A 19,623-nucleotide genomic window follows, 5' to 3' on the forward strand; every position below is an offset into this window, starting at 1 on the left:
GAATCTGACCACTCCAGGGCCCTCCTGAGCGGGCATCACACAGGATTTGTCCTTCTGTGACTGGCTTATATTTCTTCGTGTGATGCTCCGTTTCATCCGTGTCGTAGCAGGTGTCAGGACGTCCTTTTTAGGGCTGAGTAAGATCCCGATGTATGCATGTCCTGCGTTTTTTTTATTCTGTGAGCTCTTGCAGATAATAGGAAGCTTTTGTCAGCACCAGATTATGTTTTTCTCAGTTGATTTTTTTCCTTGCTTTTGTAGGCTATGTTTTTTGAACATCTATAACTTCAAGTTTTTATGTAGTAAATCTATTTTCCTTTGATGTTTATACTCAATCTTCATTTGGGGTTATTTGGAACATGATTTGACACAGAACTTAAACCCAGGAGAGGTCCGGGGAGCCAGGGTTAATCTACTCCCTGCTGGTGGTGTCTTCCTGGAGGCTCACCTTTTGCTCTAGACCATGCAGGAAGCTCCTACCTGGGAGGCAGGACGCACTCCTTGACCTATGTGACCTATGCTCATGCTCTTCCGACATTTTAAACCTTTCTCTCCCCCTTCTATGCAGTTTAAATGCCCCTCTTATTTTTTTTTAAATAAACTTATTAAAGTGCTTAGATTCCTGTTAAAGGTGAGAAAAAAGTGTAGATCTCTTTAGTTAATGTATGTTATTTCTGCTGGTCTGAATAACATTTATTGATAATTACAGCTGAATTTCTTGAATACATGCTATGTGCCCAGGCTCCCTGCCTCCCAAGTGTTTACATGTATTAACTCATTTATTTCATTCTACCAACAACCTTGAGGTGTAGGTAGTTAGTTATTAGCCCCACTTTTTAGACTGATAGGAGGTTCCTTGAGAGAGGGACATTGTAGCCAATATTGTTGGACTCTGTAGCCATTGATCATGTGCTTTAAATGAAAGAAATCTATAACAGTAAACACTACCATTTATAGCATTAAGCGTGTGCTGGGCACTTTACAGGTATTAACAAATTTATTCTCTGCCGTTAATAAGCACGTTAACATAAGTAATACATTGTTGAGTGACTTTTAGATCCCTTACTTACAACCTGCTTTTGCATATGATTTCATTATTTCTCTCCTGTGTTTTAAGATTGCTTTCTCTCTCCCATCCAGGGAATATATTGCTTCTAATTACAGTGATTAAAACTTTCTTGTGGCACTGTGTTTGAGCTTTGTACCACTTGCTGTGCAGGAGTCTGAACCAAAGCATGCAGCTGGTGGGTCGCTAGGTTTGTTTGTTTGATGAGGTAATACAAAAGCACAGAATTCAAAAGGTGTGGAAGGATTTCCAGCGCAAAGTATGTTTCCTTCTCCCCTCTGTTCTGGTTCCCAGACCCTCCTCCAAGAGGAAACCGCCTTTATCAGTTCTTAACCAGCTAATTATTTCTCTTTCCAGAGGTAATTGTGTGCAGGCATATGGATTATACATAAACTCGTTTTATACACATGGTAACAAAGTATACACCATGTACATACACCTTGTTTCTTTTTTCTTCAAGAAAATAAAAATGTTGTGACAAACATGTAATGTGAAATTTACCCTCCCGACCGTTTGTAAATGTGTAGTTGTCATGTTCCCTGTTCACATTGCTGTGAAGCGGGACTCTGGTCCTTGTCCGCTTTTGCCGAGCAGCCTCCGTGCCTGTGGGGCAGCTCCCCGTGTCCCTCCCCACACTCTGTTTTCTAAAAAGTTTTTGTTAAAAATCACTGACACCAAAGAACAGTTGAGCATGTGTACAACTTGGAGACGCCTTTCTCTTTCATGTAGCAGCTTCTCATAGATTGTTTCCTGGAGGCATAGAGAGAGCTCGGTCTTCCTAATTGCTGCGGAGTGTTCTACTCTCTGGACGTGGCATAATTTACCTAATCGCTCCCTTCAAGATGGCATTTAGGTTTCTCATCTTCTCATCCAACCAGGGCTGACGTTCGCCCTCTCTGGAACATCTTGCTTTAGATGGCTCTCTTGCCTACAGAATGTAACTTGATTTTGTTTCATGGTCTTAGCTGAGAGACATTTTTCTTTTTAGTAGGTGAGTTTCTCACTTGTGTTTGCTAATGATTTTAGTAAAAATAACTCACTTTCATTGAGCCCATTCCACGTGCCAGGCACTGCTGTACGCAGTTTACTTAGACTCCGTCCATCCTTCCACCTCTGTGAGGTAGGTGCTAATTCCGGACAGAGAGAGAAAATCACTTTCCTTTTTTTTAAAATTAATTTATTGGGCACCTGGGTGGCTCAGATGGTTAAGCGTCTGCCTTCGGCTCAGGTCATGATCCCAGGGTCCTGGGATCGGGTCCCGCATCGGGCTCCCTGCTCCTTGGGAGCCTGCTTCTCCCTCTGCTTCTCTCTCTCTCTCTCTCTCTCTCCCCCTCTGTCTCTCATGAACGGATAAATAAAATCTTAAAAAAAAATAAAATTAATTTATTTATATCAGAGAGAGAGAGAGTGTGTGTGCACACAAGCAGGGGGAGGGGCAGAAGGAGAGGGAGAGAATCTCAAGCAGTCTCTGACTCCCTGCTGAGCGCAGAGCCTGATGTGGGGCTCCATCTCAGCATCCTGAGATCATGACCTGAGCAGAAATCCAGAGCTGGCCGCTTAAATGACTGAGCCACCCAGGCGCCCCAGAAAATCACTTTCCAAACACAATAAAATTGAAGGCTGGGATTTAACCCAACTGCTGGGACTTCAGAACCGTCATGTGAACTCCACTGGTCTGGCCTGCCACTATGTGACAGACATGCTTGCTCTTTGATGAGCTATTTTACACTATGTTATGCTTTCTCTGTTTAATGTGTTTTATTTATGTGTTTATTTTTTAAGACTCCGGCTTGGTGGGGTGCCCGGTTGGCTCAGTCAGTAAAGCATCTGCCTTCGGCTCAGGTCATAATCCCAGAGTCCCGGGATCGAGTCCCGCATCAGGCTCCCTTCTCAGTGGGGAGTCTGCTTCTCCCTCTCCCTACCTGCTCGTGCTCTCTCTTACTATCTCTGTCACCCTCTCTGTCTCTCTCTCTCTCTCTCAACTAAATAAATAAAATGTTAAGAAAAAAAAACGCTCTGGCTTGGTTTTCTTTTTGCTTTGTAGTGAGTGTGTATTCTTTCTAATCATTTGGTATTTTTTTTAAAACATTTTTTAGTGTAACTGTGATTGTGTATATTTACCTGGTATTTGTTTAGGGGTGATTAACTATTTCCTACTGTGATTAGTGAGCAAGTTGGTACATTTCCACATTTTTTTACCTCCCCTTCCTTCCTTCTGCCTCCTGCTTTTGATTGGTTGTTACTGAACTTGTTCTCATATCAACATTTATAACATTATGTGTACTAATGTGATCAGTCTAGAACAATGTGTTTGATTCCATGATAAGAAGATACCACTGTCTTTATATTCTCTCCTTTTCTTTTATACCTCTCAGCTTGATATTATTTCTGCTGTTTTAATTTGTAACATTTGCATTCTGTTGTATAAACCCCAGAAAAGAACAGTCTTTAGTTCTACATCCTACATGGATTAATTGCTCACTGTAAGTCTTTGGCTGTACTTTGTGCATTCTTCTTGTTTGGCTGAACTTTATCTTCTGGTAGAGTTAATTTACTTCTTCAAGTTCTTGTACGTTTAAAGGTAATTTTGTTTTTGTAACATGCTTGATTGGCAGTGTGACCAGATATAGAATTCTTGGGTCACACCTTCCTGCTCAGAAGACTATATATATGGCCCCATGTGTCCCATTGTTAAATGAAGCTCTGCCCCTTCCCTGGGGCCAGCTGTGCTTTCCCTGCTTGAAAGGTTTCAAAGTGTGCACAAACTGCTGAAACAAAGAACCACAGGCTGGGTATCTTCAACAACAGGCATTTGTGTTCTCACAGTTCCGGAGGCTGTAGGAGCAAGATCCCGGTGCTGTCAGGGTTGTTTGTGGTGAGGGCTCTCTTCCTGGCTGGCAGGTGGCCACCTTTTCACCGTGTGCTCACGTGGCCTTTTGTCTGTGTTGACATGTAGGGACGGAGAGAGCTCTCGGGTGTCTCTTCCTTTTCTCATGAAGGCATTCATGATGGCAAATTAGGGCCCTACTCTTACGGCCTCGTTCAACCGTGATCACCTCCCTAGAGGCCCCATCTCCAAATACAGTCACTTTGGGGGTTGGGCTTCAACATACGAATTTTGGGGACACAGTTCAGTCTATAATGAAGGGTCATGTGGACTTTTTTTTTTTTTTTGCCAAAAGGCCCAGAGAATTTTTATTTATTCTTTTTTTTCTTTTTGCAGCGTTAAATATGTGATGTATGTCCATATTAATGTTCACCACGTACTGCTGATTGACAAAAAGCAGGTTTATTTATTCTTTTTATCTTTCCATAATCCTCCTATTTGATAATGATGATTTTAAAATGGATATTTGAGTTTTTCGAGCTGTTCTTGGTCTTGATTTGTATCTGCTTTGTTTTTGTATCTTCCTGGGCATGCGTGTTTTGCCTGCTGTTTGTTTTTCCTGTTTTCTCTCTCTCCCCTCTTGTTTTCTTTTAGTATTTCCATATGGTGTCTGGCTGGTTTCTGTGTGTACTTTCCTCACCTCCGAACTCTGGGGGAGTTCTTCCTGGACTGTGTGCTGAGCTCAGGCTGGGCTGGGGGCCGGGCGGAGTCTGGGTGAAGCTGCCTCTCGTCTGCACTTCCCTGCCCTGTAGCTGACAAGGAGGATGTTTCCTCTGACCTTGCCTCATGCGCTCTGAGGGCAGGTGGGGCTTGGGAGGCGTCTCCAGCTCTTCTGCTCAAACGGACATTCCGGTTCCAAGCCAGGGCTGACTCATGCTTTTGCTCTTCTGTGGAGAGCTCTGTTCTTTGCCTGGGATCCAGAGTCACTGGTGTTCCCTTTTGGTGTTTGTCTTCACGTGTCTTGGTTGAGTTTTTACTGCACTTGGCAGCTTGCTGCAGGTCTTTTCAGTTTCAGGGTATTTTAGATATTATGTTCTTGGAGAAAGAATTTCCTTTTCTGTAACTTGTTCTTGTTTTGGGGTGGTTAATAAGAGCAGAAATGTTTTGAGAGGCCTTTGCCATCTTAAAGCTTTTAAGACACACACCAGATTTCTTTAATTAATCACTGTAAATGTATTCTATCTGTAAAATTAGGGAACGGTACAGCATCCTAATTAACATGCTTTTGGGTTAATTTTTTCATGGCTCTGATGTAATTACAGGAAATTTGGGTGAAGTCTAAATATAGTGAATGTTTTCTTACAGACAGAGCCTCCACTGAATACGCCAGAAAACAGAGAATATCTTGCAGAAATTATGTTTGAATCATTTAATGTACCAGGACTCTACATTGCGGTTCAGGTAAAGACAAAGTTATTTTTACAATTCCCAACGGACCTTAGCTGTCCGGCGGTGGGAGAAACGGTGATTCCGGAGGCTCTCCGTGGGATGATGGTGTTCTGTGTTCTTCCCTTTCCCACTCCCTCAGCTCACACCCCAACCCACTCAGGTTTGAACTCAAGCACTGTAGGGAACGTGTTCCGTGGTTTAGTTTTTACGTTTGTGCTGTTGATATAGGATTTATCTGGCTATTTTTACATGCATTAAAATCCAACGTATTTCTCTTTGGGTGACACGATCGGGAAGTAGGTGTGGTTCTTTTTTTGACTTCTTTCACTCCTGATCATAATAGAGGAAAGATACTATAGAGTCTGTTAAAAAATAAAAAAAATACTTTTAAAGGGCCCCCTATGGATTTTGGGCTCCTGTGTTTCCGTGAACTTACAGAACTTCCTTTGAAGCTACTTGTTCATAGCGTGGGGATTTTTGTTGGTTTTGCTGGTTATTTGTCTGCCATCCTATATAAAGGAATTGGCTGAAATTTTGGGAATAATGAGATAGGTGTTTCCCAAAATATTTTCTGCATCAGACTAGTCCCTTTTAAGGAAAAGGAGGAGGAGTTGCATAGGAAAAAAATTTGGGAGATCCTGCGTGCTGTAGCCTGCACGTGGTGATTCACAGTTGAGTAGCAGAGTAAAGGCCCTGAGAATGCCTGCGTTGAAGAAATCTGTTCCTTCCAACACTTCCGAATTTATTTAATCAGAAGTCTCCTCTTCCCCAGGTTATTTACATCCCATGGAGTAGGGAAGTACTTTAGAAAACACTGAGCCACAGCCAGTGTGTCAATGTTGCCTGGAGAAGTTTTTATATGAGAACAGATTCTCAGAATTCATCTCAGACCAAGGCTTTCCAACCTCAGTGCTTCGGAATGTGTAGTTCTGCGTAGTAGGGGCTGACCTGTGTGTTGCAGGATGTTTAGCTTTCTGGCCTCTACCCACTAGAAGAAGCACTACCACCAGCCTCCCCTTCTCCAAGCGCGACAATCCAGAATGGTTCGAGACGTTGCAGAGATCCCCTGGCTGAGCACCACTGCCTTGGTCCTACCAGATTAGAGTTTCTGGGTGTGAGGCCTACTAATCTATTTTTTAAAAAACTCCACAAGTGATCTTACCGCAGCCCATCTGTGGACCCACACTGGGAATTAGTGGCTTAGAAATTAAAATCCTCTTACTCCATAGTGAAGTTCCTTTTCCCTGGGCTTTCCTTTGTAAACGTTTGATTTACTTTATTGAAAACTTGATCCATCCAGTTTAAGTTTATTAAATTTGTGTGTTGTGCAATTTGGAATTTGAACTTTGGAGCGGCAGGGGGAGGATGGAGGGTAGGGAAGGTTGCGAGGTACTTGGAGTAACTAAGAAAGAGCTTGTCAGTGAGCCTGAGAACAAGCAGGCAGAAGACTTGAGAAACATTTCCCTGTGTGCTAACGGTTTTTGCGTCCTTTATGCAGGCAGTGCTGGCCTTAGCTGCATCCTGGACCTCTCGGCAAGTTGGGGAACGCACGTTAACAGGGATCGTCATTGACAGCGGGGATGGGGTCACTCACGCTATCCCAGTGGTAAGCAGGATAGTCAATGCTTCACTCTCTGTAGGCCTCACCTAATTTTGAGGTAAGGGAAGAAATGAAAGAAAAAACCCCTTGTGTAATTAAAATACCACTTTAACAGTCATGGCTGTACTTAGAAAAGGTAACGAGAGGTTTGAAACCCAGGTGTAGGAGAAAGGACAGATGCCCCTTCACCATGGCATTGGCGATTCTCAGTTTGCAGTGGCAGATGTCTGCAGTCAGGACGTCCGCCGTGGTTTGGACTCTGTGGCCTCTGCCTGCTCCTCGCTGTAGCATCACCTGTGGGATTTTCCTGGCTTACGTGCCGAGCTGCACCTTGGAGACCAGATTGTTGGTGTGGGGCACGACCACTTGTTCTGTGACAGGATGCGTATGGCTTTGACCACCACATGCTTTAGAGGAATTACTTCTTGTTTTTTTTAAATGTATTCGAGAACAAAGAAGGAGAGATTATACATTTTGACTCGCAGAATGCTCTGCAGTGTCACTTTTTGGTTTTAATTTTCAAAACATTAGAGAAGTGACTCCTCATTCAGTCTTCAAGAGACATCAGTAGTCAGGAAGAAGGAACACCGGATTTGTCCCATGCTCCGTCCTGGGACCCCTGCTGGAGAGGGGTCGGGAGAGACAGGGCAGGCGCTGGTGCCACCTGCGGATCCTGGGCTGGGAGCACCAGGCCTGTGTCAGTGCACTTACTCCTCTCCTGGGTCATTGTGAAGAGTTAGTGCTCCTCGATCTGTAATGCTGACTGGGAAATTCTAGCATCGGGCTTCTCTCTGAGATCATGCCCTCAAACCTCAGTGCAGACAGAGCCCCGGGGGTGGAGGTGCTGGAAGGCCTGCTGCTTGGCCCAACCCATGTCTCAAATGAGGAGAAGTAGAGAAAACAGATTTCATGTAGTGTACAGGTCCACTGAGGAAGTGTTTTTAAAAATTTTTATCTGTGTCTTTTTATCAGTTTTTTTCTGATTATAAAAATTACATTTGTTGTACAAAATTTGTGTAAAACAGAGAAATGTGGAGAAGAAAGTAACATGACCCATAAATCTGCCCAGAGAACCGCATTATGCTTTGGTTTGGAGAACCTTCCTAGTTCTTTTTCTTAGGTGCACAAGGATGCACATTTTAAGCAAAATTGGAATATTCTATGTCTGGTTGTGTATTCTAATTGTATAATACGATCCTGAAGTTATGTTTTGCATATTAACTTATCTCTACTATTTTTTCTTATGGTTAAATATTCTGTGAATATTTAATAATTGCATATAGCCTATCATGTAGGTATGGGATAATTTACTCATTTATTTTCCTGTTGTAGGACATGTAGGGTTTTTTTTTTTAATGTTTTTTAATGTTGTGATGAAGCCAATACTTACTTAACGCTGGTTGACTTCGTTTTAGAAAATGCTACATGTAATGCATAGAATATAATAATTGTGAATAGTTTGTGTTAGCTAGTATTCTTGTGAGTTTAAGTTAATCTTTCTTACTTTAATAATTTGTACATATCTTTTATTTCCATCTTAAATATTTCACAAATAGCGTGGACACTGTGGAGAGGCCAGATCTTTTCTTACTTCTAGAGTTCAGGTACATCAGAAAACACACGAGGGGAATTTGGGCACCTGTCCTTGCAGCTTAACTGCCGACTGGGTCTGGTGCTGGTAATCCTTAGTTCCGACCTGCCCATAAGGTGAGGTTGGCAGTCACTTCCGTCCCCTGTCTCCCATGGGCACGTGGCACAGAAGTGGTGCTGGAATGTGGAGCCTGGAGTGTCTCCTCTTTTCAGATGGAACTGTGGTAGGAAGCCGTCCATTATGGCCACCAGCCCCCAGAGAGCGAGTGGGCTGTGGGCCCAAGCCCTGGCTTCCGGAACAACTTGTGCCCCCAGAATGGCTGGTGAGGGGTTGGGGCTGGCCTTCGAACTCTGTGTTGCAGTACTCTCCTGGTCCCGCAGTCCAGCCAGAGGGTCCCAACTCCTGACCAGCACTGGTCTCAAACTGCACAGGGTTTAGGGTAACTTATCAGAATTATTCCTAACAAGTGCAGCTCTTGGTACAATAAATGGGACCATTTATCAAGTACCGAGTACATCCCCCAAACAGTGCTATGTGCTTGACTTACTGTTTCATTAAGTCTCTGTTGTAAACCACATGTGGGGCATTGTTTGCCCCATGGTGTGGATGAAGGTTTTGGGGCTGAAACGCGTTGACAGGCTTGTCCGTGGTCACTCAGCGGACAGTCGTGGAACCAGGATTTGAACCCAGGTTGTCTGAGTCTAAGCCCTGTGTACTTAACCAGATTGTTGACTCTTAAATATAAGTAGGTTTATAGTTGGTTTAACAGTTTATAGGTAAAGTTTTTTCCTTGTTAAAGGAACATAAAACAGTTTGCTGTTCTGACAGACGGCATGACTTTTTGGAAATGCACTGGTTTTTCTCTTCACTTTTCTGATGTAATCATTTTGGTTGCTTCCAGAGAGTCTCAGGTTACATTAAGGGAATTGTGCATGCAGTCATTTTAAAAGACCTCCAGTCCTGAGCTTTGCCCAGCGTGGGGATTCAGTAAATGCTGTGCTACGAGGGGGTAGGAAGCAGAGTGTCTGGGGAGCTCTGCCCGCTGGAGTTACTCATTCCCGTCGTTCTGCCTCCTCTTCTTCCCTAGGCAGAAGGTTATGTCATTGGAAGCTGCATCAAACACATCCCGATTGCAGGTAGAGATATTACGTATTTCATTCAGCAGCTGCTAAGGGAGAGGGAGGTGGGAATCCCTCCTGAGCAATCACTGGAGACCGCAAAAGCCATTAAGGTAAAAACAGATGGGAAATGGGCCGGTTTGGGGGTGAGAGAGAGATGGTGTTTGGACACTTCCCCTTCTGCCATCACCCCTGCTCCTACCCTTCTTCCTCTCCCCTCCCGAAAATGTGGGTCTTATTCTGTTTGCCACTTGAGTCAAGGGGCTGAAAGCCTCGGAGCTTAGCCTTTTCCTCTGAGCGTGTGAATGCTGTGGCGGTTCTGGCTGTAAATGCGAACAGCTTGATAACTGGTATTGAGCACAGGTGCATGTAGTACAGCATCATTTAATTGGAACCTAATTAGATGGAACCTCCAATTAACGGAATGTGCCTTCCATATCGCCCTCCGTGCTTCATGTCTGGAATAAGGAGCAAACCCCAGCAACAGCGGTGTTGGGACTTCAGCCGAGTCAGCCAGTACTTAGACTGATGGCTGGTACTTGGGTGAGGTTCTGTGTCCTGAGAATGACAGTTGAGAATAGTGCCATTCTAGAATCTCAGGTCATTAAACAAAATCCATCTGCATTTTCTAGGCTCTGGTACCACCGCTGGAGAAGTCACAGGACGTTTTGCAATTTAAATCAGTAAGATTAGAAGAAAAATGCCTCACTGGTCCTTATTTAAAGTGTCCACGTGACCTGATCCATCAGCTTAGTCTTTGTATTACTCTGTATGTGGCAGCTGACAAACCCTTTCTGAAGGAACTTCTCTTTTTAGGTTTCAAAATCAAGACAAATTTTTTTAACCAAAATGCAAGGGACTTTTAGTAATACAAGGATAACTATCGTGGATGAAGAGGGAAGGGTTTTGTTTGTTTTTGGAGAGGAATGTAATTTTGAAGTGTGACTTGTGACCATGAGCATCTCCTGTTTCATTGAACACATGCTTGTTAAGGGGAGGCGAGCCTAAACCCCCACCTCCCATCTAAGCACCCAGGAGCAGGCTGGTCGAAGAAAAGTCGTCAGTGAGGACCCCATGTTTTGCATGCCACTCTTGGTAAAAACTGGTATTTTTCAGACAGGGTGCGCTGGTATAGGCCAGGGCTCCTGCTGGTAGGATGGCTAGCTGCCCCAGCGTCCCTGGGACTGGAGTGTCAGGGGTTGGGTACCCCCAGGGCTAGAACAGTTTGCCCTGGGCAAACCTGGGGGCAGAGTTTACAGCAGTATTATAAGACTTTCTTTTTAGACTAAAATATTTCCCAAGATTTTCCCTTTTTCCTTGCCTTTCGTTAACGAAAGAAATTTGGATATTGGATCCATGTTCCCTTGTCACCCCAAATCTGTCACTAATGTGAATCAGGATTGAACTTCTTGTCCTGACACTCAGGGGTCCACCTGGTGAGTGTGAAATTTCCATTTTTAGTAAAGATTTCTGAGTATGATGACTTGTGCTGTCCTGGTCCTTGTGGCAGTGTGTACTCTGCTCACAGGCTGTCCGGGGTCCAATTGTGGCCCTGAAATTGGAGCTTGCCATTCAGGTTGTGACCATGTCTTGCTCGGCGGTGAAGGCTGGGAGTCCTCCTGTGCCCTCTGGTTGAGCTGTGCTGGCCCTGTTGTGTGGCTTAGCCTGCTGTTCATTGTCTCCTCTCTGCTTTCTGTAAAAGAAAAGATTCTGGCAAGAGTGGTTGGGAGGTACCCCAGTGTCATGTTACTCCCGTGGCCATCCCCCATGGTCGTGAGTAGGCACACAGCATCCTTGCAGCAGGTTCCAGAATTTAAGACTCACACTGCCACCCTCCAGCCAACTCGATTGAGGCTCTTTATGGATCTGTGAAGCCAGTTGAGATGCTGCAGGAAACGGACCAGGCCTCTGACAGCCTAACATCTTTGTCTCCAGGCTGGTAGCTTTAAAGTTGTATTACCTCTCTCTAGCATCAGGGAACACAGGGATGGTAACAACCCTGGCTTGTCAAGTCTTAGAATTGTGCAAGAGTATATTAAGGATGGTATTAGAATACATTTCAGGAATTCTAAAAAACTTTGCACTTAGTATCAGGAAAACACCTGCAGAGGTCCTCCCAAAATGTGTAATGAGCACGAGCTGTGCGCCCGACGCAGTGCTGCTGGTGAACAGAACCCGCTTGGTTCTTGCCCACAGAACTCTTACTTTCAGAAGCTGGTACCCCCGTGCCACCTGCTGGTTTGCTGAGGTCAGCTCTGGGGACAAAGATTCCCAGTCACTCGTTACCAGATGCTGAGGGAACGCTGGGCGCATCTCAGGTTGGCTGCCGGTGCCGGGGTGCGGAGCATCAGCGGGTTCTCATGCAGCAGTAGCTTATAGGACCCCCAGTCCTCCCGTCTACATCTGCCTGTTCTGTATTCTCGGGGGCATCCACCACCTTATAACATACTGTGTCATTTACTTATTCACCACGGCCGTCATTTACTGTCCAGCTCTCAGCCAGAGCGTGTGTTCCAGCAGCAGGGGTCTGTGTGTGTTTTGTTCCTTTGTACCTCCCGTGTGCGCAGGCCCTCAGTAAATGCTTGTCACAGAGCCCGTGACCGTGCCATGTCAGACTGCACAGCGGGCTCACAACCGAATTATTGGTCATGGTAGGCGTGAGGATTAGTCTACTGCACTCAGCGCACGTCTGCTGGTCCAGAGGGGGACCTCAGAGGAGTAAAGGAAAGATGAGACAGGACACTTAAAGATTTTCCTTTATTTGAGAGAGAGAGAGAGCGAGAGAGATCACAAAGGGAGAGGGAGAAGCAGACTCCCCGCTGAGCAGGGAGCCTGACGGGACCATGACCTGAGCTGAAGGTAGACTCAAGGTCTACCTGAAGGTAGAGCTCAACCAGATGAGCCCCCCAGGCGCCCCGAGATAGGACACTTAGTAGACACATTTAGACATTGTTTCAGATCATATGGCAACAAAATGTGCTAAAGTAAGGCTGAGATTTATAGCTGAGCTACTGAGAAAGCCAGCTTACGTGTCCAGAATCGAAGCACGGCCCTGTCGGCTGTGAAGGAGGGCAGAGTGGGAGGCCCGACGGCACGGCCACACAGCAGTCGTGCTGTGTTTACCGCATGGAGTCACTGGGTATTTGTTAGCGGGAGGAGACTCTGCCTCGTTAATGCCTGTGGACATCTCTCTCTTTGTGTTCGTGTTTGCAGGAGAAGTACTGCTACATTTGCCCTGACATAGTCAAGGAATTTGCCAAATATGACGTGGATCCCCGGAAATGGATCAAGCAGTACACGGGTATCAATGCGATCAACCAGAAGAAGTTCATCATAGATGTTGGCTATGAAAGATTCCTGGGACCTGAAATTTTCTTTCACCCAGAGGTGAGATCAGGTTTGCCTTTGAGTGTGCAAGTCAGGCGTCCGTGGGGTACTGCTGCCACCTTGTGTGCGTGGAGAGCAGTGTGAGCAAGGCTGGCGTGCCCCGGGCCGTCTGCCGCGTGTCTGGGCGGCGGTTTCAGTTTGCCTCTGCACAGACCCGATTGTTAGATAGTTCATGACTGATCATACCGTGGGTGGTTGGGAAGAGCGGTAGAAGGTAATGGAATTAAAATCAATCTCACCCTGATACGAAAACTAGTCAGTCTCAGGGACCAGGTGAAAGCTGCCTGTTTCTGACAGTGGGGTAATGTGGGCTCTTTCCCTCTTCATGACCGTCCTTCCTAGTCCCAGGTTCTCACCCAGGACACTTGGTGATAGTTTCTGTCGGAGGAGGACGAGCCTTTACATTAGTTACGTAGTGCGAGAATTATGATGTCACCATTTTAACTATTAGTCACGAAGAATTATTACTTTTGCAGGAGCATTAAGTATGAGGCAACATTTTAAGGTTTAAATAAAAGGCATTTCATTTGTATTTTGGTAATTTTCCTGCCTAATTCAGTTTATATTCACTAGGTTACAAATTGCTGCCTATTTTTAGGTGCATATATGACTGTTTTGTATGTATAGGAAGTGGCACGGATGTCTGAGTTACTGTAATCTAATAGCGTCATGCTTGTTCACGCATGCCTTTGGTGATAATGACTTAAAACAGACATGAGAGGGACAGTGTCTGGTGAATAGCTAGAGAGCAACTGGGTGTTACCTTCTTTCCTTGAGACTAATGTACATTAAAGCTTTTCTTGATTTTTAAAATCTGCTTAAAATGCAATTGATTTATACTTTAGCGTATTTAACTTAGAGAATGAAGTGTAAGATTGTTCACTCCGCAGCTTGGTCATCACCATGCTGGTTATGTCATCTTAAAGCCCCCATCATCGGGTCGGGGGCACCTGGGTGGTTCAGTCGGTGAAGCGTCTGACTCTTGATCTCAGTTTAGGTGTTGACCTCAGTGTCCTGAGTTCTGAGCTCAGGGTCGTGAGCCAGGCGTGGAGCCTGCTTAAAAAAAATAGAGCCACCGTCATCAGATAGGGTACCCCTCCGCCCATCTTCTAGCCCGCTACAGTGATCTTTTCTTTCATGGACCGTGGTTTTTTTTTTTTTTTTTTTTTTGGTAATATCTTGGCTAATTACTTTCATGATACGAATATTCATAAGTGTTATGCTCATGTACTCATGGTGTTTCTCATTATGTATCATGAATGTGCTTTTATAGTCTCTTATCAGCATGATACACCGTGTATTCCTAACGCAGGGCTGGTCTCTTTGTTCAGTTTGCTAGTTTTCCTTCACTAAACCCAGCCATCTCCTCTCTTGAGGGGACATATGTCTTCATCACTACACACAGTCACATGGGATTCATTTGACATATTATACATTCCAATTAAAGTTTTGAAAGGTAATGATAAATCCTGTATTTGTTAAAGTTACTTTTTAAAAAGAGTTTTGTCGTATTGAGAGAAATGTATAATGTTTCTTTTATATTTATATAAAATTCAGTTTGCCAACCCAGATTTTATGGAATCCATCTCAGATGTCGTTGATGAAGTAATACAGAACTGCCCCATCGATGTGCGCCGCCCGCTGTATAAGGTATAAGCTGCTTGGGTAAGGTGCTTTGATTTCATTTCAGCATTAAAGAATATGCAGACATTCCTATCTCACTCTTACTCAGTAGGCTTTGCTAAAGGCCAGTGTGATGGTAAAATATTTTTCTGAGACTGAGGATGACTTAAAGATTCAGAAATATGACTCAGTTAACTAGAGATACTTAATTTAAATATTCTAGGATTTTCTATTCTCATCTGGCAAGCTATATTTTAAATTGGACAACCTTAACCATGTATATTGGTTGAAAGAAGTGATGCTTCCCCTCATGCTTTCCATGAAATCCACTGGTCTTGTTTCATGCATATTTAGGTTTGGTGCCAAATGTGGTGTTGCCAGAAGTTAGAGCCTGAGATGAAACAGTCAAAGAGAAAATGGCCACGTAATATTTTCTCCAAAATTCTTTGATTGCGAGGAATTTTGGACCTTGAAATGAGAAAAATCTAGTCCATGTCATTGTAGGATAAAAGGAAAAATTGCTGACAGCCACGTGTTGAGAGCAGAGGGTGGAGGTCTGTTGGCCTTCATCGTAAACTGGCTTCTGCCAGAGCGCGTCAGGCTGTCAGCCGTGGGCCTCACAGCTCCGGCCTACCTCACCCGGACTCGGGTGGCGGCGTGTGACAGGAGAGAGAATCAGGCTCAGGGAGGAAGGCTGTTAAGTCTTGTTTCATCTGTGCAGTGGAATACTACACAGTTTTTAAGGAGAGTGAGGTAAATCGTATAAGTTCAAATTAAAAGATGTCTACAGTGTGTATTGTTAAGTGAGAAAGCAAGTTAAATGATTTACACATAGTATTATGTTCTTTTATGTAAAAATAGAGTTTGCATGTGTATATGAGAAAAGGAGTTGAATGATTGTGCCGTGTCTTTGGGGGTGAGGAATGGATAGCTTTTACTTTCTACTAGTGTTTCAAAATTATTGGAAATTTCATGGTTAACAAATGATATTTTTATTACTAGAAAAAATTCACCATGTAGGTGACTTTTTATGGGTAAAAAAAATTATAACTCTATTTTTATTTGTTGCATATTCTTAACATCTTTCTCCTCAAGTAAAATGTGCAAGAAAGGGAAACTGAGGACAGACCGGGGGATTGAGGCTTCACGTTTTTACTGTTAGAGTAGCACGTGCCCTGCTCCCCCTTCTTAACTCTCACTAGAGGCCAGCTGTGTCCCCTCATCCCCAAAGGTGAGGGGCAAGTGTGCACAGCTCCCAGCAGTGGCTACGGATTGCTCATGGTGGAGTGAGGTCTTTCTCGTGACACTGTAGTTCACATTCAGTGATTTCTAGGATTCTCGAAGGAAGAGATGGCCTTGGAGATTGTGTGGACTGACCCAGAGGTGGGTGAAGGAGGCAAAGCTAGAGGTGCCTGGGCCAAGTGGAGCAGATTGCTCTCAGGCTTTCTTTGCTGCCGCTTAACGTCTCTTGTCACAGGACAGGTTCCTTAACCCCAGTGACTGGAACTGGTGAGGTTGGGCGGGGAGGACAGTCTCTGCTGCTTAGAAAAGAGGGGACCGTCTTTCCTTTTACCGTGTTCTGCCCCGGGTCCCTGAAGGAGTCGGCCTCCTGTGCCTTCCCTTGTGGGGTACCTGCTCCTTCCTGTCCGACCAGTAATTGCACTGGGATGCCATTTCCAGGTGCAGGGTCTTTAAGTTGCTAACAGCAGTGTGCTCATAACAGAGTCATCAGAGAGAAGAAGGGTTACAAGTGGGAGAGGATATGACTTACAAAGTGGAGGAGGGAAAATGAGATTTGGGGGCTGGGAATGAGAAAGTCTTCTGCAGAGGCTGCTCAGATCGGGTACTTTGCCTCCTCACCACTTGGGGGACCTAGCCTCCAATTCCATCCACTTTGTAGACACTCGCAGGTGACTCCCCCGCAGCGGCCACAGAAGCTATACGTGCACAGTCCCTGCTTACAGTTGGTCTCCCCGTCCTCACCTGACAGAAAGGTTGGGCTGTGTCACCGGCAGCCCCAGGCTGGTCAGACCCGGTGACACTCACGGAGTGAGAGTGAGGAGAAACCAGCTCGTCACTTTGCCTCGGAGTCACCCTCCTGGTGGGTGTGGGCTGAGGGCGGATGAGACGCATGGGGAGACCTTCCCTTGGCGCTGGTGGCTGTGCATGCCACTCCCTGGGCCACGGGCTGGGGGAGGTGAACGCAGAGCTGGTGTAGACGGTTGGGCGATGGATACGGAGGCTGGGGTGCCCTGTGGCGGGGGAGGGTCGGGACCGGCAGTGGGACTGATGCAAGGACATTAGCCTGATTACTTGCATTTCCCAATGTATTTTTTTTAAGATTTTATTTATTTATTTATTTATTTATTTGTTTGGGGGGGGGGGGGGGGGGGGGGGGGGGGGGGCAGCGGGAGACAAAGAATCCAAAGCTGACTCTGCTGAGGGTGGAGCCCAACTCGGGGCTCGATCCCATGACTCTGAGATCATGGCCTGAGCTGAAACCAAGAGTCAGATGTTTATCCAACTGAGCCACCCAGGCGCCTCATCCCAGCATATTTTAAAGTCTCAGATTTCTATCAGTCCTGTGCTCAGGAAGTTGGAGAAAGTGATTGAGCTTCTAAATGTAATTTTTTGAACGATAGGAAATTTCAGATTCCCTTTTTGTGGTGAATTGCTATCCAGATGTCCCTGACCTTGTTCAGAAACAACCTGAGTATCTCCGCCTCTGAACAGATTTCTCTTGAAAAAATCATGTTATTCACAGACTTTCAAAGATCATTTAATAAATAGCAACAGCTTATTTACTGAGTGTTGATCCGTGTCTAGAACTGGATGAAGCGTGTTCCTCACAGCCGTGTTGTGAGGTAACTGCAGTTTCTCTTCCCATGAGGTGGCCGCTGGCTCAGGCGGCCCTGCTGTGTCTGCCGAGGCTGGTCATGGGCAGGGACTTGGTCTTTAAATCCTCGCACACATCTGTGGAGGACGATGGTCTTGTTTACAGATCAGAAGGTTGAGCTTGGAGAGGAGTTGAGTGCAGGGGAGGCCACATGGCTGCTAAGCAGTGCGGCTGGATTCTGAGTCCAGGCCGTGTCCCACATCTTTCAGCACGTGACACTGAAAATTACATCAAATGTGGAAGGAGGATGATCCTCCACAGAGGGGAAGCCTGTCCCTGACATTTCACCCTTAGGACTGTCGTCTCTCCTCTGTGGTGGGGAGGCTGTGAGCCTGGCCGCGGTTATTTGTGCTGAGTCAGTCTTGTGCGCCTTCAGCCACACGAGTTCTTCTGTGGCGGCCTCTGCAGGGTTATCGCAGCCTTTGTCATATGGCCAGGCTCTGTGCCCTGTGGGGAAAGAGGGACACAGAGGGGACTGCACCCCTTTGCCCCCTTTGTGAGATACCGGAGGGGACTAGAATGTGTTACGGGAAGACTTAACCCCGAGATCTCTGTGCTCAGCAGCGAAGGTTTCCTTGCTTGCTCAAGGGACACATCGGTGTGGGGTGGCACTGCCTGGAACATCACCTCATTGGTCACCCTGCAGTGCTGGCAGGCCACCCCAGCTCTCCTCCATGGGCATCCCTGTCATGTGGCCAGCTGTGACTCTGGGCCGCGGGAGGTGGGGAGGGCGGTGGAAGGTCCGCTGGGCACCGCTGTGTCCTCTATGGCCACCACGAAAGGGACTTGTTTCCAAAACACGGGCTTCATGGGGACATCGAGGTTTAATGGAGAGGCCCTTCAGACACCTGCCAGCAAGGGACTGTTGCAGGGCTTGCTCCTCAGGGTGATTCTTCTGCAAAGGACCAGACGGTAAACATTTTTGGCTTTTCAGGCCATTGGTTCTGTGTTGCATTTACTCAGTTCTGCCAAAGCTGCCGTGGACGACGCATGGACAGCAGGAGGAGCCTCTGAAAACATCAGCCTGTGGTCGAGATAATTACTTTTGAAAGCCCAACCCTAACACTGTCCAGACCAGGCCTCACCAGGCTGTGTATGTCAGGTGTGGCCTCTGTTCGTTGGCCCGTGGTCCTGGGCTGCTTTTAGGAAAGACGCCACTGTGTAAGGTCACAACGGCTCTCCTGGGGCTTCATGGTTCAGATTCACTCTGTTCTTTTGGTCCCAGGGCCCGGCGGCCCGGCTCGCCACGTGACAGGGATGGCCATGGAGGAGAGCTGGGGCGGCCTGTCAGCGCCACAGAGGTGCCCAAAGAGGTGATGATGTTCCAGGCGGCGCACAAGCCGCGTAGGTAGGCCACCCCTCCAAGCTCTAGGTGCTGGGTTCCTGACCCCGGAGCCACTGTGCACCACCCCTCCAGTCCCTGCAGCCTCACTTGGGCTGCTGTGGGGGCCGACTTGGCAGCAGTGAGACCCTAGAGACCCAGCAGGAAGGGGCGCCGAGCCAGCTCCTCGCTGCCCTGAGGGTCTGCCCTTGGCTTCAGGCGTAGTTGTCCTCCTGTGGCCGGCTTGCTCCCAGTGGTGCCGCTGGCCCAGCTGGCCAGGACTTAGGAGGTTTACCAGACCCGCTGCTCCGGTAACTGCTGGTGGTTTCTTTTCTTTTCTTTTTAAATATTTTATTTATTTATTCGAGAGAGAGTGAGGACCCGGAGCCGGGGCAGAGGGAGAGGGAGAGGGAGAAGCAGACACCCGACTGAGCGGGGAGCCCAACATGGGGCTCGATCCCAGGACCCTGAGATCATGAGCTGAGCCGAAAGCAGATGCTTAACCGACTGAGCCACCCAGGCGCCCCCCCGCTGGTGGTTTCTTGGGAGGAGGCTTGTTTCGGGCTCTGTTGAAAACACCTGAGGCACTCCTGGCCCTTGAGTTAACACCTTACTCAGGCCTGTAGACAAGAAAGCAGAAATGGTGGCCAGATGAGAATAAGAGGTGGCTTTGAAAACTTAGAATCTTTATAAAAGCCAAACAGCTTTTCATTTTTATGTTTATTTATTTATCTTTAAAAAATAT

The 19,623-nt window shown here is 46.3% G+C and overlaps 1 protein-coding gene across 9 annotated transcripts in view; it reads left to right on the top strand.

Annotated features, from left to right (window-relative positions):
• ACTR3B (actin related protein 3B) overlaps nucleotides 1-19,623 on the top strand; it is a 238,026-nt gene that overhangs the window by 32,497 nt on the left and 185,906 nt on the right. For all 9 annotated transcript variants that reach the window (XM_073887523.1, XM_073887525.1, XM_073887529.1 and 6 more), the window contains 5 exons: nucleotides 5,259-5,354; nucleotides 6,841-6,948; nucleotides 9,621-9,764; nucleotides 12,865-13,038; nucleotides 14,596-14,688. In XM_073887523.1, the coding sequence (XP_073743624.1) occupies nucleotides 5,259-5,354; nucleotides 6,841-6,948; nucleotides 9,621-9,764; nucleotides 12,865-13,038; nucleotides 14,596-14,688 (615 nt within the window). The remainder of the gene's footprint in view (nucleotides 1-5,258; nucleotides 5,355-6,840; nucleotides 6,949-9,620; nucleotides 9,765-12,864; nucleotides 13,039-14,595; nucleotides 14,689-19,623) is intronic.

This window comes from Callorhinus ursinus, unplaced genomic scaffold (assembly GCF_003265705.2).
Source record: "Callorhinus ursinus isolate GAN/ISIS: 27379988/994484 unplaced genomic scaffold, GSC_fseal_2.0 scaffold80, whole genome shotgun sequence".
NCBI classification, from domain to species: Eukaryota; Metazoa; Chordata; class Mammalia; order Carnivora; family Otariidae; genus Callorhinus; species Callorhinus ursinus.